This window comes from Aspergillus ochraceoroseus (genome assembly GCF_002846915.1).
Source record: "Aspergillus ochraceoroseus IBT 24754 chromosome Unknown P175scaffold_2, whole genome shotgun sequence".
Lineage (NCBI taxonomy): Eukaryota > Fungi > Ascomycota > Eurotiomycetes > Eurotiales > Aspergillaceae > Aspergillus > Aspergillus ochraceoroseus.
Genome location: NW_024468477.1, coordinates 871,688 through 898,558, shown reverse-complemented (window position 1 = coordinate 898,558; position 26,871 = coordinate 871,688). Strand labels below are relative to the sequence as shown.

General features: G+C 49.3%; 11 protein-coding genes across 11 annotated transcripts; 6 read left to right on the top strand and 5 right to left on the bottom strand.

Moving 5' to 3' along the window:
* Positions 1-312: 312 nt before the first annotated feature.
* P175DRAFT_0433622 (putative Golgi traffic protein SFT2) lies at positions 313-1,868 on the bottom strand (the record flags this gene model as incomplete). The annotated part of the gene is made up of 4 exons (XM_040893611.1): positions 313-465; positions 841-991; positions 1,217-1,337; positions 1,643-1,868. The coding sequence occupies 4 exons, from the start codon at positions 1,866-1,868 to the stop codon at positions 313-315; spliced, it is 651 nt and encodes a 216-aa protein (XP_040753863.1).
* A 4,384-nt stretch (positions 1,869-6,252) lies between these two features.
* P175DRAFT_0133706 (uncharacterized protein) lies at positions 6,253-7,489 on the top strand. Its single transcript, XM_040892401.1, has 2 exons — positions 6,253-6,293; positions 6,622-7,489. Exon 2 carries the CDS (start codon positions 6,716-6,718, stop codon positions 7,199-7,201), a length of 486 nt encoding a protein of 161 aa, XP_040753862.1. The 5' UTR covers positions 6,253-6,293; positions 6,622-6,715; the 3' UTR covers positions 7,202-7,489.
* Positions 7,490-8,449: 960 nt separating this feature from the next.
* On the top strand, positions 8,450-10,012 carry P175DRAFT_0433857 (basic helix-loop-helix domain-containing protein; the record flags this gene model as incomplete). Its single annotated transcript, XM_040893624.1, has 1 exon — positions 8,450-10,012. One exon carries the CDS (start codon positions 8,450-8,452, stop codon positions 10,010-10,012), a length of 1,563 nt encoding a protein of 520 aa, XP_040753861.1.
* Positions 10,013-10,726: 714 nt separating this feature from the next.
* On the bottom strand, positions 10,727-12,121 carry P175DRAFT_0499003 (putative mitochondrial 2-oxodicarboxylate carrier protein). The gene is made up of 5 exons (XM_040896640.1): positions 12,005-12,121; positions 11,919-11,929; positions 11,826-11,855; positions 11,674-11,760; positions 10,727-11,599 (listed from the first exon to the last, which is right to left on the bottom strand). Exons 1-5 carry the CDS (start codon positions 12,080-12,082, stop codon positions 10,888-10,890), a joined length of 918 nt encoding a protein of 305 aa, XP_040753860.1. The 5' UTR covers positions 12,083-12,121; the 3' UTR covers positions 10,727-10,887.
* Positions 12,122-13,019: 898 nt separating this feature from the next.
* P175DRAFT_0499001 (putative GPI anchored protein) lies at positions 13,020-13,912 on the bottom strand. Its single transcript, XM_040896639.1, has 2 exons — positions 13,781-13,912; positions 13,020-13,707 (listed from the first exon to the last, which is right to left on the bottom strand). Exon 2 carries the CDS (start codon positions 13,688-13,690, stop codon positions 13,070-13,072), a length of 621 nt encoding a protein of 206 aa, XP_040753859.1. The 5' UTR covers positions 13,691-13,707; positions 13,781-13,912; the 3' UTR covers positions 13,020-13,069.
* Positions 13,913-14,306: 394 nt separating this feature from the next.
* Positions 14,307-15,410, bottom strand: P175DRAFT_0490931 (DSD1 family PLP-dependent enzyme; the record flags this gene model as incomplete). Its single annotated transcript, XM_040895814.1, has 1 exon — positions 14,307-15,410. One exon carries the CDS (start codon positions 15,408-15,410, stop codon positions 14,307-14,309), a length of 1,104 nt encoding a protein of 367 aa, XP_040753858.1.
* A 484-nt stretch (positions 15,411-15,894) lies between these two features.
* P175DRAFT_0507310 (Zn(II)2Cys6 transcription factor) lies at positions 15,895-18,108 on the bottom strand (the record flags this gene model as incomplete). Its single annotated transcript, XM_040898258.1, has 3 exons — positions 15,895-16,135; positions 16,218-17,389; positions 17,452-18,108. 3 exons carry the CDS (start codon positions 18,106-18,108, stop codon positions 15,895-15,897), a joined length of 2,070 nt encoding a protein of 689 aa, XP_040753857.1.
* Positions 18,109-18,320: 212 nt separating this feature from the next.
* P175DRAFT_0133867 (Tm-1-like ATP-binding domain-containing protein) lies at positions 18,321-19,859 on the top strand. Its single transcript, XM_040892402.1, has one exon. The coding sequence runs from the start codon at positions 18,482-18,484 to the stop codon at positions 19,778-19,780; it is 1,299 nt and encodes a 432-aa protein (XP_040753856.1). The 5' UTR covers positions 18,321-18,481; the 3' UTR covers positions 19,781-19,859.
* Positions 19,860-20,112: 253 nt separating this feature from the next.
* P175DRAFT_0529520 (TIM-barrel enzyme family protein) lies at positions 20,113-21,732 on the top strand (the record flags this gene model as incomplete). The annotated part of the gene is made up of 3 exons (XM_040899696.1): positions 20,113-20,200; positions 20,247-20,984; positions 21,371-21,732. 3 exons carry the CDS (start codon positions 20,113-20,115, stop codon positions 21,730-21,732), a joined length of 1,188 nt encoding a protein of 395 aa, XP_040753855.1.
* Positions 21,733-23,079: 1,347 nt separating this feature from the next.
* P175DRAFT_0401593 (uncharacterized protein) lies at positions 23,080-24,741 on the top strand (the record flags this gene model as incomplete). The annotated part of the gene is made up of 2 exons (XM_040892993.1): positions 23,080-23,869; positions 24,056-24,741. Coding segments are annotated over 2 exons (1,476 nt in total), but the record flags the coding sequence as incomplete, so codon positions are not given.
* Positions 24,742-25,717: 976 nt separating this feature from the next.
* Positions 25,718-26,458, top strand: P175DRAFT_0542312 (uncharacterized protein). Its single transcript, XM_040900361.1, has 2 exons — positions 25,718-26,065; positions 26,116-26,458. The coding sequence occupies exons 1-2, from the start codon at positions 25,754-25,756 to the stop codon at positions 26,257-26,259; spliced, it is 456 nt and encodes a 151-aa protein (XP_040753853.1). The 5' UTR covers positions 25,718-25,753; the 3' UTR covers positions 26,260-26,458.
* Positions 26,459-26,871: the final 413 nt, after the last annotated feature.

Sequence of the window (26,871 nt, the reverse complement as noted above, 5' to 3'; positions counted from 1 at the left end):
ATGGAACTAAAGGAAGTGAGGAAATGAAAGAAGAGAAGGGCATATAAGCGTTGGGGGGGGGGGGAGGTTGGGGTAGGCTATAGCTGCTAGGGTTTATCAGGTACCTAGCTTCACTCTTTGCCTAGGGGTTCATTTCTTATGGGAAAATATTGATGGTGTTGGTTATAAATTAGATATTGTAGTGAATAACTATACAGAATAAGTACGCTAGTTTATGAGCAGATCTACTTGTGAGTATATAAAGTATAAGCATAAGCAAAGCGCTGAGTGATCATATACATGCCTGAAGAAAGGATGTTCGAGTCCAGTCGACTAGCTGGTGATCCACGAGGACACGCGCTGGGCACCAAAACGTCCCATGAATTGCAACCCCGTGCTGCCCATGGGAAAGTAACTCACGATGTACCAGAGAAGGGCTGCGAGCTGGAAGATGGACGAGATAAGCGTGAGGAAGGTAGAATGGAGCTGTGAAAGAGAGAAACGCGTTAGCCATGTCTGCAACTGTATCATTTACTTGATCAAGCTCGTGCTTTGCCGGAAGGTGAAATCTGGATAAAACAAGAGTATTCTGGCATAGACCCTCCGCCTGCTAGGCAGCAAAATATTTTCGTCTGCTTCCGAGTGACAGGCCACCTCAATCCCGATATAGCAGGATGGTGATGTCATTTAAAAAGCACTAGCTTCTTTTACCTCTAGCATAGGTGCGGGTAGGATAAAAGCTCCATTATCAAGATACTTAGAGCGTAATTGCGTGGGTGGGTATGCAGGGGGTTGCAAATGCACGACGGAACGGTCCTTGAAAATCAACAAAATAGGGTAAAGAAAAATAGGAAAGCTTACTCCGATAGCAAAATATAGAGTCAAACCAATAGAGCCAAAATACGCGGCCGTGAACGGCAAGCGTGGTCCCGAGACCAGATGCTTAGCGTATGTTTTGGGTCCCATGAGAACTGCCCATGATAGTAGGAAAAGTAAAGACCCAACCGACCACCTAGTTGGATATCAAAACAGGTTAGAGTAAGATACTCAGGGAATTTGGAATAATGAGCAGGACAAGACTCAAGAGTAGAGGCAGGGATGCGGTGCAGAAGCAGGTTCTCAGCCACGGCGTGACAAGCCTTACACCGCCTCGTGCCTCTTGATGCAGGGGGGTGGGTGTGGTGGGAATGCAGAGAACTTAAACAGAAGATCAGGCGGAATCTGGAGGGCAACTTACAGAACAGCAAACTTGCGGGGCTTCATGGAGAGCACTGGAAAGAGGAAAAAGCAAATAACGAAACAGACTGCTGCACCAAGGTTGCAGGCAAAGAAGATGAGCATCCGATCCCATCGGCTTACTGTAGCGAGCGATATGGTTAGCCTTAGGGCAAAGATACAAAAAAAAATCAAACGCAAAAAAAAGAGTAGGGAAAAAAAGTAATGAAAAAAAAAAAAAATAAACCAAAAAAGCAAAAACATAAATATCGTATAAAAGAACACAACACGAGAGAGAAATAACACGGATTGGTGCACAGATAGTCGTCAGTAGGGAGTCCGAGAACCTCCACCAGACGCAGGAACTAATCGCATGTCACCTGGACGGGGCGGTGCATCAATCAAAGAAAAACCTACGAATGCAAGAACAGGGGCTTTGGAGACTTACGTGCAAGGAAAGAATCCTCTTCCTCTCGTCGGGTTGCGGCTGGTAGGGGAGCTCCGGGACCTTCGTGGGTGGGAAGCTGGAGATAGCCTTCCCCTTGGCCAAATGGATTTAAAGACTGTAGCCTCGAGAAGAAGGGTGTGGACGAGTTGGTGTTCGCTGGGGTGTCGGCCTCTCGTCGAGCCCAACCCAATGAGTTCACAGAATCGCGAAATGAAGTAGACGCCATCGTTTTGATTCGACTTTCTTGCTACGGCCGGGTTGTTCTAGGTGAAGGAGGGGGTTAAGGGTGACGGTAACCGTAGATTCCGAATATACCAGGGTGGCTTTAGTGTCAAAGAGTTGCAGGCCACCAAATAGCTGTACAGGGATGTCAAGCACAAGGTCGCTGCAGGGACTATGCACGACGGAAACCAGTATTTTGCGTGCAGATGATCTGCAGATATCGGTAATGGTGGGCAGGCGTATGCGAGGGAGAGGAAAGAAAGATGATAGGGCCAAGAGAACACGGGCCAGATGACTGCTGCGCGACAGGACTAGAAACGGCCTAAGGAGAGCTTGCGCACGGAGCGAATCCGAAGCCCGATTCTTGATAGCGGGCTCTTAGACAGGACCGGGTCAGGCAGATAAGCTTGTGATCGTCGCGTCAGTGAAACCTGTCGTAAATTATATCCCAAATGCTCGCTCTGGCTGGATGTTTGGTTGTCTTGTCCGCGGAGGTCCCGGGAGGTGGAACCTGCGACACTGGTTGATATGAGGAGGTCAAAACAGGTTCTTCAGGAAATAGTGCGCAACCACTAAGCGCCTACACCACTAGGATGGAATGACGGAAGACCCTTAACCCAAGAGAGAAAATGCGACGCGAACAGGGGAGGTGGGGAGCTGCTGAGAGGGTCGAAAGAAAGAGGGGGGGGTGTTGATATTGGGGTAATCGAGCGGCGTAACGTCAATTCAGTGTGGTATTTCAAGGCTGAGATCGAGGAGTTAGTCATATGACCCCGGGTGCGAAGGATAAAGGAACCCAAAAAGAGGAGGTAGGTAGGGTATGTGTAGAAAGGGTGGTGTAGGTGTGGGTGCGAAGGGTGAGTGAGTGATGGCCTTGAATTAAAACCAAGCTCAATCAAGGAAGGTTACATACCAGTCTAAATTTTAAAGGGGGGAGGGAGCTGAGACTTCGGAGGTTTCGCTTGTTTTGATGCTTCCTGTGTTATGGATAGTTCTCTTCCCAGGGCTGGAGGTAGTTGAGAGTATCCAAGGTTCATCCACAGAGCGTTGGGAGACGTTTCTCTCCAGGCAAGGCTAATCCTAAAATAGAAAATGTGACCCATCAGAACTTGAATGAGCCAATCATCATTTTCAAAGCCACATAAGGTGACAGAGCCAATACATTTGATTGGTTAATCGCCACTGGGTCTGAGGTTATTGGAGGGTTCCAAGGTTTAGTCCCCAACTTGACTCCACTGTGCCTGTTTTGTCTTAGCGCTTAATCATTTACAGACCTCAGTATTTCCATCCATGATGGAGGTAGACGTAGGTATTTAGTAGCCTTGCTTTCCAACTTTAGCTACTCAAAATTACTAAATCTTGCTCAGAAGTGAGGCGCACTAGTGTGGACTGGTCATGATTGTGCACTCTGGTGTCCTGCCCTGCCCTGCGTACGGAGGAGGATCTATGGCCTTCAGACTTCAGGACACTAGTATAGCCCATATATGTCCATAGACGGATACTAGTATGATCTGATACCATTATCTTGATCAATTTTATCATACTTTGTTTCCAGTAACCTTGGAAGACAGGGGTGATTCCAAAAACTTGAAAACCGGTTAATCTCCCCTCTTCCGCTAACTATCACTACGCAATTTCCGCGCTCTCTAGTCGCCGATCTCGCAATAACGGCTCTTACCAGATACAGAAAGCATGGCGTTTCTCGTGAGGGGAGCTCGGGGTCGGGGTCCTACCTTGATTAGCGTCATCCTACCTACCTATGTAAGTAACCTTGAACCGCAAGGAAGGAACTGACTCCTTGCAGTAACCGTGGGTATCGGCCATGCTCTCCGAACCTTGACGGAACGGCACGGGCAAGAAGTGCGGGAGCCAATGTAAATCACAGCATTAATATTCTCTTTAGTACCTTGGTATTATTGCAGGATTTCTTTTAGGATTCAATAGTTAAGATCCCAGTGGTAAAAGAAGCTTTTTCTTTCTTCAATGTGACGTTTATTCTGCTATTCCCCTCCCTTCATGATATTCTTATCTTTGGTATGTGACACTGGTATGCATGACTGCATTTCGCTATATTCGGCCATATCTACTACCGAGTCTATCTCTTACAGAGCGTGCTAAATTCTTGAAACGGAGATAACCGTCAGTACATACTTGACATACCTACCTACTAACCAATCATCTCATCTGCTCTGAGCAGGCCTTTCGGCCCGCAGCACCGATGTCTACCTAGGTAAGAAATCAGTTTTCCCAGTGAGTGATTGATGGGTATCGTGGATTTGACAGCATGCCCAGCACCAACGTGAGTCCTGATTTAGCTCTCTCTCTCTCTCCCAGTTTTCCGAGTGACTTGTCTACCTGACATTCTTCGTTCATTTCTATTCCAAATCACTCAGATCGAACAGGAAATGATCGAGGCGTTCAAGGATACGTTTCATTTAATTTCAACTTCCTACTTGCTTAATCGAAGTCAAGTCCGAGGAAATAAGGGTATGTGTGATTTTCTGCATGCATGGATGTACGGAATATTTCCAGCAAGGGGGGGGGGGGGGGGGGGACTACTTGCCTCCTGTATTCAGTATCCAAAACTCCAGGTTCGGAAATCAACTTTCACAACCTTGAACTACTAACCTACCTGCTAGGAAATGACGGACTACGCCATATTTCCTCCCCCCTCTCTGCCTATCAGAAATCGTTGCCTGGAACCTATGTACATAGACGCAATCCTCCTCGGGAGGCCACAGGCTGCACAGTCAAGTGTCACGGACCGCCCTGGTGTCAGCTTTCGAAACGCTCGGACTGCTTCAGTGTGGGTGCAGGAATTCTACTAGTAGACATTAGATTAGGTATATTATTCATGATTCGTGGTGGGATGCTGTCCCAAGTCTTATCCTTCTTTCGTTCTTCTTGATACTTGGACCGTATCCTGTATCGACTAGCTCCGACTCTCTAATCTACCTAGGTAGTCTATACTATACTAGTACGTAGTTATATAGATAGTGGCTGCTTGCTCAACCCCCCTCCCCCCAAATCCACCCACCTAGCCTAGGTATCTCTAGTTTTGTAGTATCTCCCTCAACCAGAGGTGTAGCTTCTAGCTTCTGTCGATCCCCTAGTCCGCTTCGATCCTCATCTTTGAACAAATGATCATCTTCAACATAGGGTCTTAGAGGGAGATCCTCTCGCACTGTCCATTCCTCCTACATACTGTCCACAGTCACCTTTCCACCTTTCCACCTTTCCTAGATATCCTCTATCTGGATGGAGGTATGCATGTCGAGAAGAGGTCTGGGATTATTTTTTTCTTTTCTTTTCTTTTCTTTTCTTTTCTTTTCCTTCTTTTCACACCAAAAGGAAAATTCCCATGATGTCATCGCTATCCTTGGTTGGAAATCCCTGGATCCTCCTTGACTTCGAAAATACCATTGCAGATACTCCCATTCACGCTCTCTGGTCACTCTTCGTATGTTGAGCAGTGTGAATGATCAGGCATGCTTGGCCTTTGCCCTTCTAGGTAACTAGGACCTTCTGGGTCTTGACAAGTCGGGTGAAGCCTGATCATAAGTCCGAGAAAGAACAGGAACCATGAGGATTAATGTCTATCAGCGCAAGCAGGTTCCCTGGAGAGGAGGGGGACGAAAAAAAAAAAAAAAAAAAAGGAGAAATAGTGAAAATTAAAAATAAAGAGAAAAAAAGGCTGGCACGAAGTGAGTCATGACGTCGCCTCAGGGGAGCAACAGGTGACAAATATAGTAGTACCTGGGCTGCTCATGGGATACAGGAGTGGAAGTTATTCTCCTCCATCCAACTGTATGTACTACCCTACTTCTTGGTGAATAATCGGATCTTCCCATACATTACTTTGTGTGTTGGCCAACCAGATCCCTTTCCCCGGGCACTCTTTTGTTTTTCCCTAGTATTCGATGTTGACACCCTCCTCCGATATACTTCGCATAGCTTCCTTTTGTTAGCTTCATCGCCACTGGTCTTCCCCCCCCTTTTCTCGTTTCCTACCTAGATAGCTATTTTCTTGCTGAAGAAGAGTAAAGTGTGTAATCCCGGTAGTTCGACCTTGAGGATCGACGCCATGCATGACCATTGCACCGGTATATCAAATGAGAGGCCCCATAGGATGCCTCAAGAGTCTTAAAGGCTCTATTCCCCGTCCCTCTTACCTGCATGTCATTTTTCTTTCTGCTTCCGCTTCCTGAGGCTTTCGATCCCGTCCTGACTAGGGTTTTTGTCATAGATCGCATTCTTCACATCTTTTACCGGGCCCTCTTTCCTGCCGAAGCTTTCCGAGAGACCCGACTGACTCTGTTTGTTCGCGTACTATCTGTTGCATTGTGGTCCCCCTTTTGAACCGCCTTGTCTCTCATTTCAAGCACAAGATTCCTGATCTCTGCGGTCTTTCATACCAACTAGGGTGGAAGTAGGTATACCTCGTTGATGTCTCTTATCTGTTCTTCCGCTATGGGCCCATTGAGATAAGATCGATCTCCTCAGGTGGAGGAACCATCATCCGAGAAGTCCGCTGCTCTGGCGTCAGCCTTGTTTCTTTGCTCCTCGTCTTCTTATTTAAGTGATTAGTTACGGAGCTTGAGGCTACTCTGCCACAGGTGGGAGAGTGCCTTTGGATTCGTATTCCGCACCCATCTTGTTCTCGTGTTTACTCATTTTCTTTATCAGCCAGCCTCACTCGGGAACAGAAAAATACTTCCCTAAAGCAAGACGCTGACCTTTTTTCTTTTTTTTCCAAGGACCACTAGAAACGAGATAATCTGAATATATTAGGTAAGCAGACAACTGCACGTCTTTCATTAGTTATGTCTCCTTTCCCTCCCTGCATTACCAATGAGCGCGAGAGAGTTGAGGGGGAGCCAACCCTTGCATGGTGACTCCTGGGACCCAAAGCGAAATCCCCTCCAGCAAGCCAGGCGGGATAGTTACCCCTCTCCTGATACAATTGGAATCCTTGGACATAGGAGATCCCCGTGTTTAGCAGGGCAATTTACCAGGAAATTCGGTGTGATGCTTGATGTAGCGCCCACTGTTCCAGATAATAACAGTTGGGGGAATGCATTGCATCTGTTAGCGGGGCTTGGATGTCATCGATCGAATCTTCGTGGGAAACAGTTCGCGGGGGGGGAGGGGGGCGCTTATTCGACGGTGCAATTTGCCCAGCACAAGTCCCCTCGGCAGGCTGAGTTCACCGCGGGGCAGCCTTGGGAAGTACAGCGAGCGTCTCACAGGCCCCTGCGCGGAGAGTGCCTCCAGGTTGGCCAAGTGGGGAACGGAGTCCAGAGGATGCAGAAGATGCTTTTGACCCCTATGATATAATAAGTCCAAATAAGCCGACTGTTGAACCCAACATTCTGTTGTCAGAGAAGAGAACAAGAGAGACCTCGAAAGACAAAGGAGGCAGCTTATCCAACATACTGCCAGCACCGACCGCCTCGTACCCCTATCGGCCACCGCTTGGGTCTAAATAATCCACTCTTTTCTTCATCTTGCGCCTTCTCTTCCCCCCACGCTGCCTTGAGGAATTTCATCTTTCCTTCATCTGCGCCTTATTTCTATCAGTCACCGCTCCTCTTCCATCCTCAAGACATCCTCACCTTGCCCCTCCCCCCAACACTCTGTCAAGGAGATACATTCCAGTGCCACTGCGAGGACCGGGATCCCCGCCTGTCTCCTCCCATTTTTGAATTCTGCCCTTATTGACCGACTTTCCATCCCCACGGTTCCAGCTTTGTTGCCTCCGCGGACCGATTTGTTCTGTCCGCCGCCCTTGGTCTCACCTCTCCTCGCTTATGGACACGCCTCCTCAACTCTTCTCTCTATTTTTATCTTGTCTTTTCTTTTCTCTTCCTCATCTCGCTCGCACCATTTTCTATTCCACTTTCCTACGTCGCTCACAGCGGTGTTTTAGATCGATTATTCACCCTTTGCCTGGCCAACGATCGACGGTGTGGCCTATTGGAATCTGGAATCCACTCGCGCGATAGTAGTGGCTTTTTACCGACTCGTCCGCCTTCGACTGCATACCTTTTTGACCTTGCATTGTTGTCCACCCACCACCAGTCAATTTTCACAGCCCCATCTCTTCCATTCATTCCGCCGATATCAAGCGATCTCCCAACAGACTTCATCTACGGAGTACATCCAACCCACGTCTCTGTCTCGTTTATGGTAGGTGATCTACTGTTTTTTTACCCCTTGTTTCACTTGAATAGCGTTCTTCCTAGATAATCCGGGGTACTCCAGGTCTCTAACCTGGGGTTTTCGGGGGAAGGGCAGTCACTAACAGCTCAACCCAACCTATAGATTTTGCACCTGTATTTGCCCTTGAACTCACCATTCTCGTGGTTGACTTGGCGCTATTTCTTTGCCACACTGATCAGCTTACATTTTACCGAAACGACGGGTGAACAACAAACAGCCCCTCCATTACCCCGTCCGTCGAGGTCGCTCGGTTTCTGACCACAATTCTGTGATTTTGTTTTCACATTTCGTTTTCGGATCGTAAGGGCTCCCTGTGGTCAGGCGGTCGACTTGTGGTTGAGGCCTTGCTCAGCTGGGTGCACCATGACTGAAGCAAGCATTTTCATAAAGAATGAGCCTGACGCGCACAATAGTGAACCAGGCCATTTCATGATGTCCCAGTCCGGATACTCCATGCACAACCAATTCGGGAACCCCAATGATGGGGTTGACCCCTCGGAACTGACGATGCAGAATAGCGGATTCATGTCCTATCCCTTCAGCTCTCAACAAAACATCTCTTCGAGTTTCAATTTCGGAAACTCCGGTATTGATACAGATGAATTGTTAGATTTGGAAATTAACGGGGCGAATGGTCTAACGCGAAATTACCTTCAGGACCAGCACTCCAGTCCCGGAATTTCTATGAGTCATCCAGGCCAGATGTCACAGATGTACTCAAACACTCCGGATGGTGCTCCCATCCACAGCCCTTTCCTACAGAGCAGCTTCAACTATGACCACTTTAGGGGTATGAACCAAGGCCAGCTGAGTTCTTCCCACCTCCAGAGTGCTGGCTCCAATTTTGAGCAAAACTACCTCAGTGCAAAGGCCCGACCCAGTTTGCAGGCAATGGACCGTACATCAATGGATGGCCGCAGCCCCATGACTCCCAAAACACCTGCTTTGGGCGCTCTGACCCTCGGAACTCCAGAGTCCGGGAGCTTCCCCACCCAGCCCATCCGTACGGGTCTACAGCACCGTCATCAGAAGACTCTTTCAAACCAATGGGATGGCACACCCGGAAGTGCGCACTCCTATGCAGAATCCCCTATCTCATCCCCAGGCCATCCATCGCACCATGCTGGTATTTCTGAAATCCTCAAGTCGGGAAAGCATGCTTCCTTGCCGGCCAAGGTAGATGCTCACATGCCCGGAAGTGCCCAGGATCTAGAGTCACAGGAAGCCAAACGCCGCCGCAGGAGAGCGTCCCACAACCTGGTTGAACGTCGACGACGTGACAACATCAATGAGAGAATCCAAGATCTTTCGCACCTGGTCCCCCAGCACCGTTTGGAAGATGACAAAGTCCGTAAACAGCTTGTTAATAACTCTAGCTTGCCTAGCACAGGAGGAGGCTCCAACGCCGCAACCTCTCTTTTGGCTGGCGGCACCGGCCGCCGAGCTGCGGGCAATATCACCATGGGCCTCCCAATCGAGGAGAAGGAGAAAGGACCTAACAAGGGGGACATTCTTAATGGTGCCGTGGGATGGATGAGGGATTTGATGTGGGCATTGCACGTCAAGATCCAGCAAGAGGCTGAACTTGCTGAACTAATCAGTAGCCTTGGGGGAACTTGGCCATTTGAGCAAACCGAAGAGGAGAAACGTATGCGCACGGAGATTCTGGATGCGCTGGAGAAAAATGACCCCAGCTCCTTCCAATACAGCCGTGCTCCTGGAAGTGGCCTACGAGTACCCAAGCACACCAACATGGCTGGTGATACTGTCTCGCCAAATGGCGCCTTGAGCCCTCAGAGTCTCAGCCCTCCGTTTACCGGCGGTAATAACAACGGCGGCAGCGGACAGGCCCAATACTGGGGTAGCTCTGGGCACGCTGGTATGAGCTTCAAGGAGGAAGATGAGTATGCGATGGAGATGAACTAGGGGTCTTCCCTGATGCCGCTGGAGCTACTAGTTTTTCATGATTACACGTCATGACCTGTTGCATACAAAGGCGTCCAATGGATGGGGGTGGTTGACCGGCGTATGTGGAAGTTGACATCTCTTCGGATTAATGATCTCTTTTTCTTTTCCATTTTCTCGTTTATCATGGTTTCTTCGGTACCACTTGCGTTCCTCTGGGGGTAGATCATTACCTGATGCTTTTTATTCTTATGTTTTTTTTTTTTATTTATTTATTGCTGTACGGATGATTTGCGCATAATGGTGGCTATGCTTTAACACGCCCCTCTGCTTCGATGTTATTGCTTATTAGTTTCTTGATCACTCTTGGGATTTCAAAGCAACATCTTCACTTTTGTGTTGGCGGGTTTCCTATACTGTGTCTTTTCTCGTTTTCTCGTTTTCATATCGATACCCTTTTCCTTACTCTTCTTAATACGTGTTATTTTTTTTATTGTTGTCGCTGTCATTATTTCGGAACTTACTACGCGTGCTGTGTATGTCTTGTTTTATATAGCCGTCTTTATAACTTTATACATTGATATATGATTTAGGTCGCATGTAATATTCGCTGACCTTGATGAGATCATTCTTGTATTAGCTACATGAAATGTTATATTTAGTATATTTCCCCCCCCCCCCAGGCATATATATAGATAAGATAAGATATTATAGATGGATTATCTCCAATGTTGTAGATGTCGTTATTTTCTTTCTCTATGGCACAACCTAACAACAAGTAACAATATTATACTATCTATATTGCAAAGTTGGAACAAAACTTTCTCTTCTTGGTCACACGCACCCCCCAAAAATTCTATCTTCTTTTTTTTTTCTTCTTCTTCTTCTGCTTCTTCTTACTCGCCACGCATCGTACGGAAAAAGTCCATCACCCCTGTAAACACAACCAACAAAATACCACCACCAGGACCCAATCGCAACACCTTGGGCATGAATCCCTTGTACAAGGCCCCGAAGCCTTCCTCCTTCAGCACGGTCCCCACAGCCGGCCAGGCCCAGTTATACTTGGGCACCTGGCCCGGCACCTTGGGACTATTCTGGATTCGCGACTTGACCACATCCATGGGCGTGTTCACCAGGGTACCGGCGGTTCCTCCGATCGAACCGGCGATGAGGTCGTTCCGGGTCTGCTGCGACTTGTTTCCCGGCTCGACGGGCGGCATCTGCGCGCGCACCTGGAAGATACATCCGAAGTAGCCAGCGTTCCACAGGATATGGCGCCACAGGGTAGATTCGAGGCCGTTGTAAAGCGCCAGCGGGCCCTCGGTTTGGACGATCTTCTTCACGACGTCGACCATGCCGTTGTATTTCCCGGCCGAGGCGCGGTCCTGCAGGCGGATCTTGACTAGTTCGAACGGCACCACGACGAAGGACTCGGTCGCGCCGGCCGTGGCGCCGGTGAGCACGGCCAGGCCCTGGGTTTGCTTTTCCATGCCGAACAGGTTGCGGTAGAAGGCTCCCCAGCTGTCGTTGGCGGCGAATTTGGTCGCGCGTTTCGGGGCTTCCATTAGGATGGGGGCGCTGATTCCGCGGTATAGACGAGAGGCGCTTTTTTTCTCCGAGTTAGTACCTTTTTTTTTTTTTTTTTTTTTTTTGTTTTTTTATAATTGTGTAAGACGTACCCCTCATTTCGGATGATCTTGCGGAAACAGTCCAGCATGCCATTGTAGGTTTCTTCACCGGCAGCCGCCGTGCCTTGCTGGAGTTGACTGGGGTAAGGTATTAATTAGTCAATTGAATTGATAGGGTGCAAGGGAAAAAAAAAAAAACGTACACTCGGGTTTTGACAACATCCAATGGGTACCTATTTCGCTTGGATTAGTTTTTAAAACGGGATATATTTCGAATATATTTAAACACAACATACATCACCAGAATCTAGTCACACAGGTGGGTTAGTTTTAAGTCACGATTCGATTTAACCGATATTTATCAGAGTTACCCGCCACTTACTTCCGACACACCGGCAACGGCACCAGCGATGAATTGGTACCCGAAGGGCAGAGGCTTCTGGGGGGTGCTGTTCGACATGGTGGCTGGCCAGGAGGGGGAGAGGATGGAATTGGAGAGTGGAAAGAAGAAGAAGAAGAAGAAGAAGAAGAAGAAGAAGAAGAGTCAAGAGTCAAGAGTCAACCTCGGGCCGGAAGATAGTCTTTAACCGCATGAATTGATAAGATGTGCTCCAATTGTGCTTCCGCGGGCGGGAAAAAACAGAAGTGAAATCCCCGCCGCCACATTCAGGAACGCGGGGATTCTATTCTACTCTACTATTCTACTGTGTGAACGGTATTATTATCAAATCATAATCATATTCTCATCATCATCATCATCATCATCAACATCAAACTCCAGCTCATCAACCCTAAACTCACCCCTGCTCGACCCGCTCTCCCCTCCGCGGTCGGCGCCTCCTTCGCAACCGTCCCCGTAGTCGACGCAGTGGACACAGCCGTACAGCTTGATCCACATGCATACCCCGAGGGGCAGCATCCTCCGCCCACCGTATCTGCACAGCTAAACCATCCGCTCGCACACCGTCCAGTATGACTGCCCCCATCGCTGGTGGAGGTGCTCGTCGCCGCGGGTGCCACAATAGTTAGCTCGTTCGACACAATTGTCGTCGACGATGCGACGGGACATGATGTCGTATCACAGTCGCGGCCCGTGCGACAGCAACCGCCGTGGTAGACTGCAGAGCATGCATAAAACCCTGTCGGACAGGTAGATGCCGTCCTGGAGGTGGTACTCGTAGACGAACTGGTGGGTCGCGCAGGGGGGACTAAAGTTCCTGTCGAGGAGGAGGAGGAGGAGGAGGAGGAGGAGGAGGAGGAGGAGGAGGAGGAGGTTTGTGATGTGCTGCTGGAGCTAGTACTGATACTACTAGTCGTCTCGGTGATAGTGGCAGTCGGACTCGTTGGGGGGACTGTTTCAGTGGATACAGTCGTGATCGTTGTCGACGATATTGTCACTGTCACGGTGAAAACACGGGCACCTGGACCACTTGGTTAGATTGCAAACTCATCTGGTTGGGTTGGGGATAGACCTACAGCCCCCAGTGACACACTCATACCCAGGAATACAGCATCCCCCCCCAAGAGACGATGGGCAGCTAGTGTACCCCTGCGAACAGGAACCAATGGTCCCAGAACAGGTTTGTCCCGAGGGACAGCAGCCTACATCGCCAGACCCCGTATCCTTGACGATCATGCACGTCTCATCGGTAGAGCAGCAGCTATCTGGTCGATTGATCGCAGTACAACTGTAGGTCCCTGACGGACACTGAAAGTCCTTTTTAACCAGGTGTGAAAAACGCAAGTTTCGCAGCCGATCGGAATCAAGCGCAAACGACGGATGGAACGGATATGAACGAGGCAGAAGAGCGCTTCGGTCAGTTTCGCGGGGGGGGTTGCTTTCCTGGCGCTCAGTGAAGTTCCCGACGATCGGGTCGTCCTCGAAATGCCAATAGTCCATGAAGAACTTCTCGCCCTCGTCGTCGCTCATTTTATGCACGCCCTGGACGGGCGTCTGCGCGAGAAGCGTTTGGATGGCGGCATTGTGCTGTAGGATCTGGTCTGCTGCGTCTGCGGAGACTTGTGCAGCGCATGAAGCTACCCCGAGTAATAGGGAAGAGAGTAACATGATCTGACTAGACTGGACTTGTGAGAACCATCAGCCTTTCTTCAAGTTCCAAGACACTATACTATCGCCGCTCGGGACGTCATATCATACCAACAAGATTAAGATGCAGGTTACTTGTGAATCTCACCCAACATTCTGTTCTGTAGGATGGACCAAGCCCTGGGATAAACCAGACAGAAAGAGATCCAAGACGACCTCAATTATAAACAATGCGACCATGATAAGAAGGAAAGGAGCTGCCAACACAACAATTTGAATCCATCGAAATCCGATGGCTGGGATTCTTTATACCCAATCGGGCTAGTCATGCGTTTTAGCCCAACGTCATCTTTCATCTTTCATCTTTCATCTTTCATCCTCTCTTGATGTATTTAATTCTTCTTCACTTTGAAATGAATGTGACGATGCATCCGCTTTTCCTCTAATCTCAGACTCAGAGAGTGAAATTAATAGTTATCTAGACACCCAAGGCAGTCTTGAAGAGTCGCCATCAAATTCCTAATTAGAAAGGCGTTGCTATAATTCGCCAAATACCGCCGACTATCTCTATGTAATTAATTAGAAATAGACTCTATGAGATATAGGGCCGTGGCTTGATTAGTACATATTCTGATCCCTATTGGACCTTCCCCCGTGAATCGACTGGCCAGATTTCCTCAACGATGCCTCCTCTGTGAGCAAAATAAAAGTCGTGCAGGTTGACGGTCGGATCGATGTGACTCGGAATCATCTCGACACGGTCACCAACGGACAGGGAGGGTGTGCCCTGCGCCCAGGTGAGCGAGCCATGTTCATCACCAAGAACGCCATAAACATATCTCGGGTCCCTGCACTCCGCTAAGCCACTATCCGTCGTCAACGACTTCAGTCCACTATCAATCGTGACCGCACGCGGGCCCTGTTTGCTCACGACCGTGGACAGGATCGTCAAGCTGTTGGAGTAGAACGAGCCTACAGCATTTCGGTAATCCGTGTCCATGAAGATGAAAGACCCCGGCTGCAGCTCCGTGACGCCAGGCACCGCGGCGCAAAACTCCGCCGTGCCCGTCCCGCCCGTGGTGACCACTTCGATTCGGAACCCTGCCTGGCGCAAGGCGTCCGCGGTACCGGTGAGGATCTCCATCGCGTGAAGACACAGGGCCCGCCGTTCTTCGCGATCATGCAGATGCTGCAAGTGGCCCTCGTAGCCCTGGACCCCGATCAGTCTCAAATGGTCCAGTTGGCCAATATGTCGCGCAAGCGCCAGGGCCGGCTCGCCAGGCTGCACGCCAGTCCGATGCAGCCCGACATCCAGGTCGATCAGCACCGAGATGGGTTCCTCGATCCCCGAGCGCGCCAGGGCGTCGTTGATCGACGTCCCGCCGACTTCGCTGTCAATCACTATCCGGATTTTGCGGTGCCTGCGATATAATTCCACCAGTCGTTCGACTTTCCTCGGCCCGATGATTTCGCAGGTAATCAGCAAGTCGTCAAAGCCCGCGGCGGCGATTGCTTCCGCCTCGCTCACTTTCGCCACGCATCCGCCGGTTGCGCCTTGCTGGACCAGCTTCTTGGCCAGGATTGCACTCTTTGTCGTCTTGAGATGAGGGCGGATATTGAGTCCGGTTGGCAAGAGCTTGTCCATGAGCTTTTGGATGTTAGCCTCGGCAAGATCGAGGTCGACAATCATGGACGGCGTGTCGAGGTCCTCGATGCTATCGCCGACTTTAGGGGAGTACATCTTGAGGTTTGATTGAGGGGAACTTGAGTAGCTAAATAGCTCAGTTGTGTAGTTCAGTAGTTCAGTACTCCGTATGTTGGGGTTGGTTTCAAGGGCGGGAGTCGGGCTTTAATAGCTGGGAAGCAAGGGATTCGTGACGTGTTCACTGCAGAATCAAGATTGACAGTGACTCTCAAAATATGGAGTCAACTTAGCCTGTATAGACCCATTTACCCCTCGATGGGGGTCTCTTATCGTTGTTTCTTCTCTTCAGTACATAGGGCTGACAGACGGGAGCCCATTTTCTACTTCCAACGGTCATATATGTCCTTGTTGATTTGATTCGGGGGTTGCATAGCTTAGCAAAAGAAAGAGATGGTGAATTTTAACTCCAAGTTCCCTCTCTATAGATTACAGCAATGCACTCTTTTCTTCAAGGTTCCCCGTTCCGAACCTTACTATGATCATTAGCAGAACCAGATTACAGGTAGACTATGCATGGTACTTAGGATGCAAGCCCAAGTGAGTCCATAATCACATCCCATTGGTCCCAGTCCATATTAATCGGGTTAACCCACTGTAGGGGCTCAATCTGCCGGGCGAAACTAGGAAAATCGACATCCGCAGCGATGGAAAAATGCTGGCCGTTACTGAGGTCGGCTGAAGTATTGAAAGTTGCACCTTGAGTAACGCCAGTTGCGGGTTCGTTCGAAAAGGTTCCTTGTGGTCCTATCAGTCTGCTTGATCTACATCTTTTTTTTTTTTCACGTTAGCTTCCGAGTGGACTAGATATGTAGTAGGTATTACAGCTGATCGGAGCACACTTACAGTATTTGGCGGAGAATAGTCGCTGTCCTGGTGCATAGAAGACTGTGGGCCCTCGAAGCCTCTAGCCGATCATAACATTCGTGGAGCATTCGCAGTACATTTACAGGCGGTGGGCTTTCGGGCTCGCTTGAAAATATCAGGACTAAAACGAACGCAGCGTGAAAGGCATGGAAGGCTCCTCGACCCCGGATGTACCAGTGGAAAGGCGCGAACTGGGGCGAGTGGTAGAAGTCGGCATGAAGTTCCAGGACTCGCTGTGCACTTGCCATGCAGCGTTGCTTGGACCAGCTATGCTCGGACGGGCCAAAGGATGGTTCATTCAACGTAGTACAATGCAAGAGTAGAACTAAGTGATGTGCAAAGCTCAGCAGGAGGTTAGTATGGACGAGAGAATATTCTGTGTGGATTTTCGACAAGTAGCTCTGTTCCCAAGGAGCTAACTCCGCTTGGATAACGGCATCCAGGCGGCGAAGAAGTGCTGGATTGTCAGGCCAAGCACCAGTTACGGGGTTGCATATCTCGGAGGATATTTCGAAAAGGCGAGATTTCGAGATGAAGTACGAGATGGGAGTCATAACTTCTTCGGGTTCGGCCACCGGGGGTGGCTTTCCAGGTAGGATGCTCTCATCCCACACTTTTGCAGGGAGAAGGACGCGAGAGGATAACATTCTCTGATGCATATCAAATCCGGTCATTGACATGTTTTGGTTGCAAAGTAGCATCATGAGACCTAGCCAAGACCGCCGACGCTCTTCTACCTCCACGGCATCTAACGAGAATGTGGCCGGGTCGACATGACACCCAATGGAGAGCGCAAGGTGATGAGCCAGGCCCAACAGTGTCCATGTCTGCCCATGACTATGGTGAATACCGTAAATGATATTTAGCAGCGCCTGCAGCGTGGAGATATTATGGCGCCAAAGGTACCGGTCTGCTTCAAGGCATTTCATTGCAGCCGTGTAATATCTCTCGGAGATCTCAGTCACTCTATCCCACGGATTGGCCTTGCGGCTAAGGCTGCTGAGAATAGGGCTATCCTTGTCCAGTGCGAGGACCGCAGTCCCCAGGACGCTGAAAAGCAGAGCCAGCCATACCAAAGGTACCTGGTCTGAATTCTCGTAGAACTGGTGATACTTCTTCTGAAATGTCGGCCGGTGTATGATTGGAAAAATCTAATCAACTTAGTTGTGCAGGTCTGTTCAAAAAAAAAAAAAAAAAAAGAAAAGAAACATACAGGACCAAACGAGTCAAGGTAGAGACTAGTTAATTGATGACAGTGCTCAGTCGGGGGAAGTCTTGCTAATAGATTGTGTCGATTCTCGACCTCATGCTCGCCAAAGGGATACGGTCCATTAGGCGTATCGGTTAGAGCACTATCCTGATTAGGGAATGAGGCTTCGTGGGAAGCACGGTGGACAATACGCCAGCTAGAAGTAAACGGTAGGTAGCGCACATGTCCCGAAGCTAGCGAGATGAGAGTGCCCGTCGGGTTCGCTGTTACCGCCGGCTCTGTGTCGAGGTCCGGAACACTAGGACATGGCGGTCCACTGCCTTGGGACTGGGTCCTCGCATCTAACAATCGCTCTAAATTCTCGATCCGCGCTCGAAGGTCGGCATTACTCTCTGCCGCAGCGGCACCTTGATGCGGAGTATTGGCGATTGGCGAGTTGTCATGTAAGGGTCGTCGCGGAGATTTGGGAGATCGTCGTGCCAACTCCCGCGATGGTGTCCTCGTCAAACCACTATTATTGCGATATACGCATCGCTCTGCTGGAATTCGGCGACGGACGCAGCTACCACAAGGCGGGGTATCCCGAGGGCAACGGATCTTGCGAATGCGGCAAGGCTCACACGAGACGGGAACACGCTGCCGAGTTCGCGGGATGGACATGGGCTCTGCAAATCAACGCCGTTCAACATAGACCGGAAACGCACGAGTGATCGTTAATGTCCATCGAGAGAGGGGACGTTGTGGGTGAGAGAGATGTTAACTCCCGCGCGGAGATGGCGGAAATCGGAGGCCAGCGGGAAAAAAACCCCACTATCATACTAGTATACTCTTCTCTCTATCTAATGTTACTTTCACACTTTCCCTTCTTCTTCTTCTTCTTCTTAATTATCATCATATGGGGCATGTCTGGCAAGTGCTTTTAGTATTTAAACCTTAGCCTTTAAAAGAGCTTTATACTATCCGTGTTCATTCTCAGTACTGTGATTATCACCAAGTCACCACTTCAGCATCTCATTCTTCACCTACGAAAACTATGCCACACATCATCCTTCTAGGCACGCTTGATACCAAGCTTTCTGAGATCCTTTATCTTCACGATCAATTGAAGGAAACCGCGGCCCGCCTTGCTAGTCCTCTCCAGATTTCGCTCATTGACTGCGGGCGTCAGGCTGTCAACAATCCTGCCATCACCGTGAGCCATACTGATCTGATTGCGAAATATGCAAGTGGTTCCCGCACACAATTACTGGGGCTACCCCGAGGGCAGGTCATCGAATTTATGATCGACTGTGTCAGTCGGTGTGTGGAGGATTTGACGCGCACAGATGAAATCCACGGCATCATCGGCGCGGGCGGCAGCGGGGGAACCAGCCTGATATCGGCCGTCATGAGGAAAGCCGCACCGATTGGGCTCCCCAAACTGATCGTTAGCACAATCGCATCAGGAGATACCGGGCCCGTAGTCGGAGAATGCGACATTAGCATGATGTATTCGGTTGTGGATATCGCCGGTATGAATCAGCTACTGGGGAAAGTGTTGGGGAATGCTGCCGGAGCCATGGTTGGTATGGCATCGGCTTATGAACACCGGTTGAGACATGCAACCCCGGCGGAAGGAAATGATGGCAAGTTGATGAAGAGAAAGACGCGGGTGGGAATAACAATGTTTGGAGTAACAACCCCGTGTGTGGATCGTATTCGACACCATCTGGAAGAGAAATACTCGGTGGAAGTCTACGTATTTCATGCCACTGGCCATGGAGGGATGGCCATGGAACGGTTAGTTGAAGAAGGGCATCTGGACGCAATCTTGGATATCACCACCACTGAAATCTGTGATCTTGTGGCGGGGGGGAATATGCGTTGCGACAGGAACCGGCTTGAAGCCACGCTCAAGCGGGGCATTCCTAACATCATTTCCGTTGGAGCTACCGATATGGTGAATTTCGGGCCGGTCGAAGCTGTCCCAGCTCAGTACCGAGGTCGGAAATTGATGGTCCATAATCCTACTGTCACCTTGATGAGGACCTCGCCAGCCGAGTGCCAGCAGGTTGGAGATTTCATCCTGGACAAACTCCACACCTTCACTCAAAATCCTGAGATGGTAGAGGTCTGGCTTCCCAGGGGTGGGGTTAGTCTTGTAAGCACTGCGGGATCAACGTTCATGGATGCCGAAGCGGACGGAATCCTTGCCAATACTTTAAGCTCGGGATTGAAGGGCCGTGGGATTCGAGTAGTTTCGGACGAGAGGGACATTAATGACGGTGGATTTGCTGTTGCAATCGCAGAGAGCCTGATGACGCTGGTGAAAAAACACCGGGCTGAACAATAGGATATGTATCCACCTAGAACAGAGCTTGTGTCAGGTCTACTAGTATAATTATGAACTCAAGCCCATTTGATGACAAGATTGCGTAAGTGTATTAATTACCTCACTATTTTGAAAATAGATTATCCAGGGCGATTCTTCCCATGTTTCCATCTCCGTCTTCTGCGCTCTCCTAACTCCGCTCCGCTTGCCATCACGGTCGAAACGTGTATTACATATCGCACCATCATTCGAGCAGGTACTGTCCATAAATAGGACTGGTCCGGCCGAACCAATGCTCCCTTCTTCCACTTCACTCTTTAGCAGCGTCGAACTCAATTCACATTCGATTGAAAATGGCACCACCTACCTCTCGCAGCGAGATTCTCGCTCGTCTACGTCATCAAATTGAACAAGGACGGCCCATCGTTGGAGCTGGAGCCGGTAAGACCTTAAAGCCCTGTTTCAGATGATCCTAACAACTCATCAGGCATTGGACTTTCCGCTAAATCGGTCGAGGCCGGTGGCGGTGATCTCATCGTCATTTACAACAGCGGTCGCTTCCGCATGGCCGGCTGTGGAAGTCTCGCGGGCTTGATGCCCTACAGCAACGCCAACGAAGTGGTCGTGGAAATGGCCGCGGAAGTCATCCCCATCGTCAAAAACACCCCCGTTGTCGCCGGTGTATGCGGAACCGATCCCTTCAAATCCATGCCCAAATTTCTCGAGCAGCTGAAGGCGCTGGGCTTTGCGGGCGTCCAGAATTTCCCCACCGTGGGACTCATCGACGGTCAGTTCCGAGCCAACCTAGAAGAAACCGAGATGGGGTATGGCAAGGAGGTGGAAATGATCCGGCAAGCGGCGCAGCTGGGTCTCCTTACCACCCCCTATGTGTTTAATGTGGAGGAGGCCATCGCGATGACGAAGGCCGGTGCCGATATTCTGGTTGCGCATATGGGCTTGACGACCTCTGGCTTGATCGGCGCGAGGACTGGCAAATCGCTGGACCAGTGTGTTTCTGATATCCAGGCTATTCGGGATACCGCCGTGAAGCTTAATCCGGACATCATTGTGCTCTGTCACGGTGGTCCGATTGCTCGTCCGGAGGATGCGAGGTTCATTCTCGAGAGGGTGCAGGGCGTGCATGGTTTCTATGGTGCAAGCTCCATGGAAAGACTGCCGGTGGAAATTGCCATCAAGAATACCACAGCCGATTTCAAGAGCATTAGTTTAAAAAAATAGGGTATATAGCATTATTGGATAGCTTTGTGATTATTTTTCTTTCGTTCATTCTCCGTACTAGTCCATGTAAAATAGAAACATGGAGTATCTTTTCCAGAGTGAACCCCAGGGTAACTCACTAATAACATATGGCTTGAGTTGGCAAGTCTAACTGACTTGTTAGCTATAGGAGCTTGCCTACTCACTCTCCCTGTGCGGCTGACGACTGAGATATTATTGCTGTATACCTTCATCAGATTATCCCTCTCGAAGGCTCTCGACCTGCCTGGTGTTTCCTTTCCTCTCATCACCAGTTCCTTAATCGCAAAGTTACTTTGTCCTATTTTGATGATAATATATCAGCCTACTATGTTTAGAAGGACCATTGCAAAGATGGCATCTGCACCTACGCTATCCTCGGGCGTGTCATCTTTGGTCCCGACGAAGATTTCAAAAAACACCAATCCCAGGGTGCACTCCCTGCTCTCATTCGCCTACAACGCCAAGTTTCGTATTTTGGAGACTCTGGAGGGGTTGATGGCCTCTTGAAACATATTGCCGATGATGAGATCAGTTGCCAGGTCCTACAGATGTTATGGGATGAAAGGTCTGAGGAATATCTCCCATACAGGCCTTTTCCCGACTTCAGCGTTCAAGGATCTTATTCAGCGGCTCACAAGCCTGGACCCGACCAAGCGACTCACAGCGCATCAGGCATTGGAGCATCCATGGTTTCAGGATCAATAGACCTTTGAGAGCGTTTATCTATCATGAATTGCTTACGTTTACTACCTTGCAACCTCTATTTTGGCTACTACCGGAATTAGTTCTTGCTCTTGTGTTGTTCTCTGGTATACTTGAATAGAGCCTGGACTTCTTGGGAATTGATCTGAAACATTCACTTGCCCTTCACTAAATGCAACCGCTTAAGAAAGACGGACTATCACTCCGAGAGTCGGGGATACTGAACACTTATGATGTGATTCCTGTTCCCAGAGCGTCATTCATCCGCCGCGCTCAAATTGCCACTTAAAGGCGAGAGAACCTTTCGCCTATTACTCGTGGGACGCTTTGGGTAGACGAGTAAATTCACTATTTAGACTATCGAAAGATGTGGAGCAGCGACTGACAGAGAACTCCAAGGTAAAGAGTCGTAAATTAAATAGCTAGGAATACAAGGTGGAACCTTTGGCCTTGAGATGCCTATAAAGTGGCGTGCCCTAATCAGAAAATCGCCGATATTCTTGCTGACAGCTGCCGACTCGCAACAACTTCCAACCAATCATTCAATTCAGATTGTCTGACCAAGGTCAAGTCATTAACTATTAGGAGGTTTAGTTTAAAAGGTACGAATCTGCTCATTCACAGCCTCTCAAACTGACGCAGGGGTTGTGTCACAGGCCAGGATATAGCACAACATAGATCTCCTTATTATCGGAGACCTGTCTTTTTGTGGCTTTATAATAGTAAAAGTCTTATATTTGCATATTCCCAGCCGCTAAGTGTTTTCTTATTACACAAGAACAGCAACCAGCCTTGTCAAGACAGACGAGTCTGCCAATCTGTCAGCCATATGGGTCCGATGACAGGTGATGGCATATGACACGAGGTCTTCTAGTGAAATTCGACGCTAATATTATAGTGTCGAAGTAATGGCAGCGGATTTATATCTGCAGGAAACGGAAAATCGTGGTTTTTGGGCTAACGAAGCGTGGGAGACAGATCCTATCCGAAACCAAGCCAAAGCTGAACATGGCATGCATGTCCCTATTGCACGAATTTAGACCAGAAACAGAGATGGACAAAACCTCTGCAAATACCCAATCAGCTGCGATCCCAGGAAGCACAATTAGTTGAGAATTTCTATTCCGGGGCCCTTTGGGGGGGGTATTCCTAAGGACCTCTTTTGTCTTTCACCAGATATCTGGCATATCTTGTTGTCCAAGATTTAACGTTAGACAATGAGAGCGAGTGTCCTCGCCCGCAGGCTTCTGGTAGCCCAGAATGTGCTTGCAATCAATATGAACAACCGGGCGAACAAAAGGACTACTGCTGAATCCCTACCTAGCCTCCCAAATGTGCCAAATTATAGCATCTCCACTCCCGTTGACCACTTCAACACATCCAACACGGACACGTACCTCAACCGTTTCTTCATTAACGACACCTATTACAAAATGGGTGGGCCGGTGATCGTCTTCGACTTTGGCGAAAGCGGCATTTCTCCCCTCGCAGCCGCCTGGTTTCTGGCAGATTACAATGGAACCAAAAGCGTCGCTACGAGTCTCGCGGCGGAGCTGAACGGCGTGGTGGTCGGCTGGGAACATCGGTACTATGGCTACAGTCGACCCGTGCCCCTGAATGACACCAGTGGTCTGCCGCTGGCTGATGCACCGGGGTATATGTACTTGACCGTCGAGCAAGCTCTTGAGGATGTGGTCTATTTTGCCAACAACTTCAACCAAACCACGCTCGGTGAAAACCGGGTCCTCAACAGCACGACGAACCTGGGTCCATACCAAACCCCTTGGATATTTGTCGGCGGATCGTACCCTGGAGCACGCGCGGTCTGGATTCGACTGACACACCCCGAGATCATCTACGCTTCCTGGGCCTCGAGCGGCCCCATGGAAACCCGGTCTGATGGCTCCATCTATTTCGACCCCATCACTCGGGCCTTGCCCAAGAACTGCACCAACGATATCGAGGCTGTGGTCAAATACGTTGACCAAGTCATCCAGTCAGGCTCCCAAACCGAACTCGAGGCGATTCAAATAGCCGGTTACTTTGTCGAAAATCCCGACGCCCTGGCCAATGATACCTATCAGAAAAGCTTTTCTGTGACGCCTTTCTTCATCGGAGGAGCTTTGAGCAGCGCCTTGAGCTTCTCCAGTGCTTACCAGAACCTCGGAGCGGCCCACACTACCCAAGTCTTCTGCGATCAGATGGAGAGTTTCGACGTCCACACGTTCCTCCAGGACTTTTCTAAGATGCAAAGTTTGGCAAATGAGAGCCAGGTGGTTTTCGGTAACCCTGCGGGAGCTACGCCTTTAGACGACGGCATTGCTGCCTCTGTAGAGGGCAATGATAGTAGTAACAACAACAGCAGCAGCAATAATAATAATAGTAATAATGGGGCGGCCGTCGCCTTCTACGCATACGCCTATGGCCTCTTCCAGGCCAATGCGGTTTTCGCCAACTTCCGAGAGACGCTACCCCAAGACATGACTTTCACCGATGAGGTCGACGCCGTGAGTTGGAAGTGGCAGTCCTTGACTCAGGTGGGGTACTTCCAGGGATCAAACACGAGTGATTCATACACGGTACTCAGCGAATACTACAACGTTTCCGCAGTCCGGGCGGAAGAGATCATCGCGTCAACGTTTGCAGACTTCCCGCAGTCCAGCATCCCCCCCACCATCAACAACAGCTGGCTGCAGTCCTTGGGCGGGTGGAACGTGCAGGCGAGCAATGTCATGTTTACCAATGGCGAGTTTGATCCATGGAGAGCGTTCGGGGTGGCTAGTCAAGCGGAGGACGTCGGGGCGCCCAACCGAGCCATTACCCAGGATGTCCCGGCTTGCAACCAGGTTTCAAATGGCACGGATGTGTTTGGGCTTGTGTACCCTGGCGCCGTGCACGCTGAGGACATGCTGACCCCGACGTACGACCGCGGCGCAAGAAATAGCAGCGAGCCGCGCGAAGATGGCGTGGGGCTCTTTGTCAAGGCTTGGAACGTCTGGTCGCCTTGCTTTGGACAGAGCAGTGACCAAGACGGTATAGAGAGTCGTGCGAGTCATTTACACAGGGGTACACCCAGCATGCTGCTATCAGTATTGTGTGTCTTTGTTTACTGTGCTTCTACATTCTTAGGGTTTTGATGGGTTAGGGTTAGGGTTGTTAGGGTAGAACCCCGGACCGGATTGACCGTCAGCGTGGGTGAGATTCATCTGTATCCCCTCAATCATGACAATCAGTGTCACGTATGAAGATGACAAAATTCATGTTCCCTCTTCATCATCATCATCATCTTCTTCTTCCTCTTCTCCACTTTCAAGTAGCGCTCTTAATTGAATCGGGCCCATGGAGTCTTCAAACTTTTGTATAATAATGCTCTGTTGGGATCACACGAGCAAAATGGACATGGGATCTCAATACAGGTACATACTTCCCTTCATAATCTATTGTGTTTGTACCTAAAGGGTAGAAGTCATGATCAGAGACAACCGCGTTGTTGACTTTGGCTCGATTCGTTTCGAAAAGAACGCGTCTAAGCAAGTTTCGAGAAGTCTGATACGGCCTGCGCAGCAGACATTGATTAGACTAATTCCTTCATCAAACTACACACCTGTAGACGCCTTTATCATGCATGCGTCTTGCTACAGCCTATCCAGTTATACAGACTATGCCAGGCAATTCAACCTGACCGGGATAGACAATTTCTGAATGGAATGAGGATTACGCCTACTAGTAAGCATTTCTTAGGTCCTTGTCTGGTATACATATTTTATTGATACCCTATCTGTGTGATATTGTCTTGGGCTGAAACGAGCGCCCATGCTCTGAGAAGAAGAAGCCATGTGGATTTGAACTTAGAACTGGTACTGGCACTGGCACTGGCACTGGCACTAAATCTGCAAGCAGGATGTCCAGATCCTCTCACACTTTTGAAGCCTCAAAAATGCTTCCCTCCGTCCAGGAAGACCTGCTCTACAAGAACTTGACCATGAGGGTCCTTTCCTTGTTGGTTTTCGAAATGGGCTATATAGGGAAATCATGGACATTCCAGACACAGCTGAAAGACTTATAGTATGCAGTATACTGCTAAATAATGTACATTATATCTGTGGCATTGGGTTTATAGCTTGCGGTTCAGAATCATTCATCGGTAACAAGACTGAAAGCCTCCATATTATTGATATTTGTCATTACCCAACTGATGCTATATGGCTTGTCGAGGATGCGCTTGGAGTCAGGAGTATGAAATATGGAAGCTCTCCATGGTTGTTTGGTGACCCCAAGTACATCCGTTGTTGGGAGGGACTCAGTCTGAGACAGGGACCTAGGAGCTTGAGGATCATTCGTGATGTAAGTGATCTATGAATTCTTTGTGAGACTATTATTCATGAGGTATACAGGCTCTAAAGTTCCGACACCTAGGCTGGCTGCATCAAAGTAACCCTACTTTTGAAGAAACCATCTTGGTTCGAAATGAGCATCCGTCTAGGTCAGGCCAAAGATTTCTAAAAGAAGAGCTTTACGTGCAGCAAAGTCCAGCATGAGAGAGCGAATTAGTGAACAGATTTGGTAAAGTTCCTACAGAGGCTATGTGGCTCAGCAGGGATCTAAAGACCATCAAAATATATACTGAAGGAGGGCTCAGTGGCATAGCCGGCTTATCGATGTGTACGGATTCAGATAACCAGAGTATTGGTCTCTGTGAGGGCCGTTTCTCGTTTTATGGCATTGCACACCCCTCACGAGACTTTGACCGAGATTGACGTGCGGACATCCGAAATCTATCTCTTAGCTCTTACAGTAAGTGATGGACTTCTTCCTTGTTCGCTTGCTCCACAAAGTCCAGAACCAACTACAACCGCGAATTGTCGTCCGAGCCCCGTCAACTAGGGACCGAAGTTTTCCTCAACATTCAGACTCTTTGCGCATCACCAAACTACTACATCACGGGGCTTCTTCTAAGGTTTGACAATTCAGTTATTGCCTCTATAGGTTTGATTCTCGGTCCGGCTTAAAACAGTTCACTTATACAGTGACAATACGTGTTGCCTAAGATAATAGGTTCCCACAATAATTCATTCCATCCAAGAGTCTAGATTCAACATGCTCATTTTTCCATGGTATAATTGCGTATTCCAATGTTATGATTGTATCAC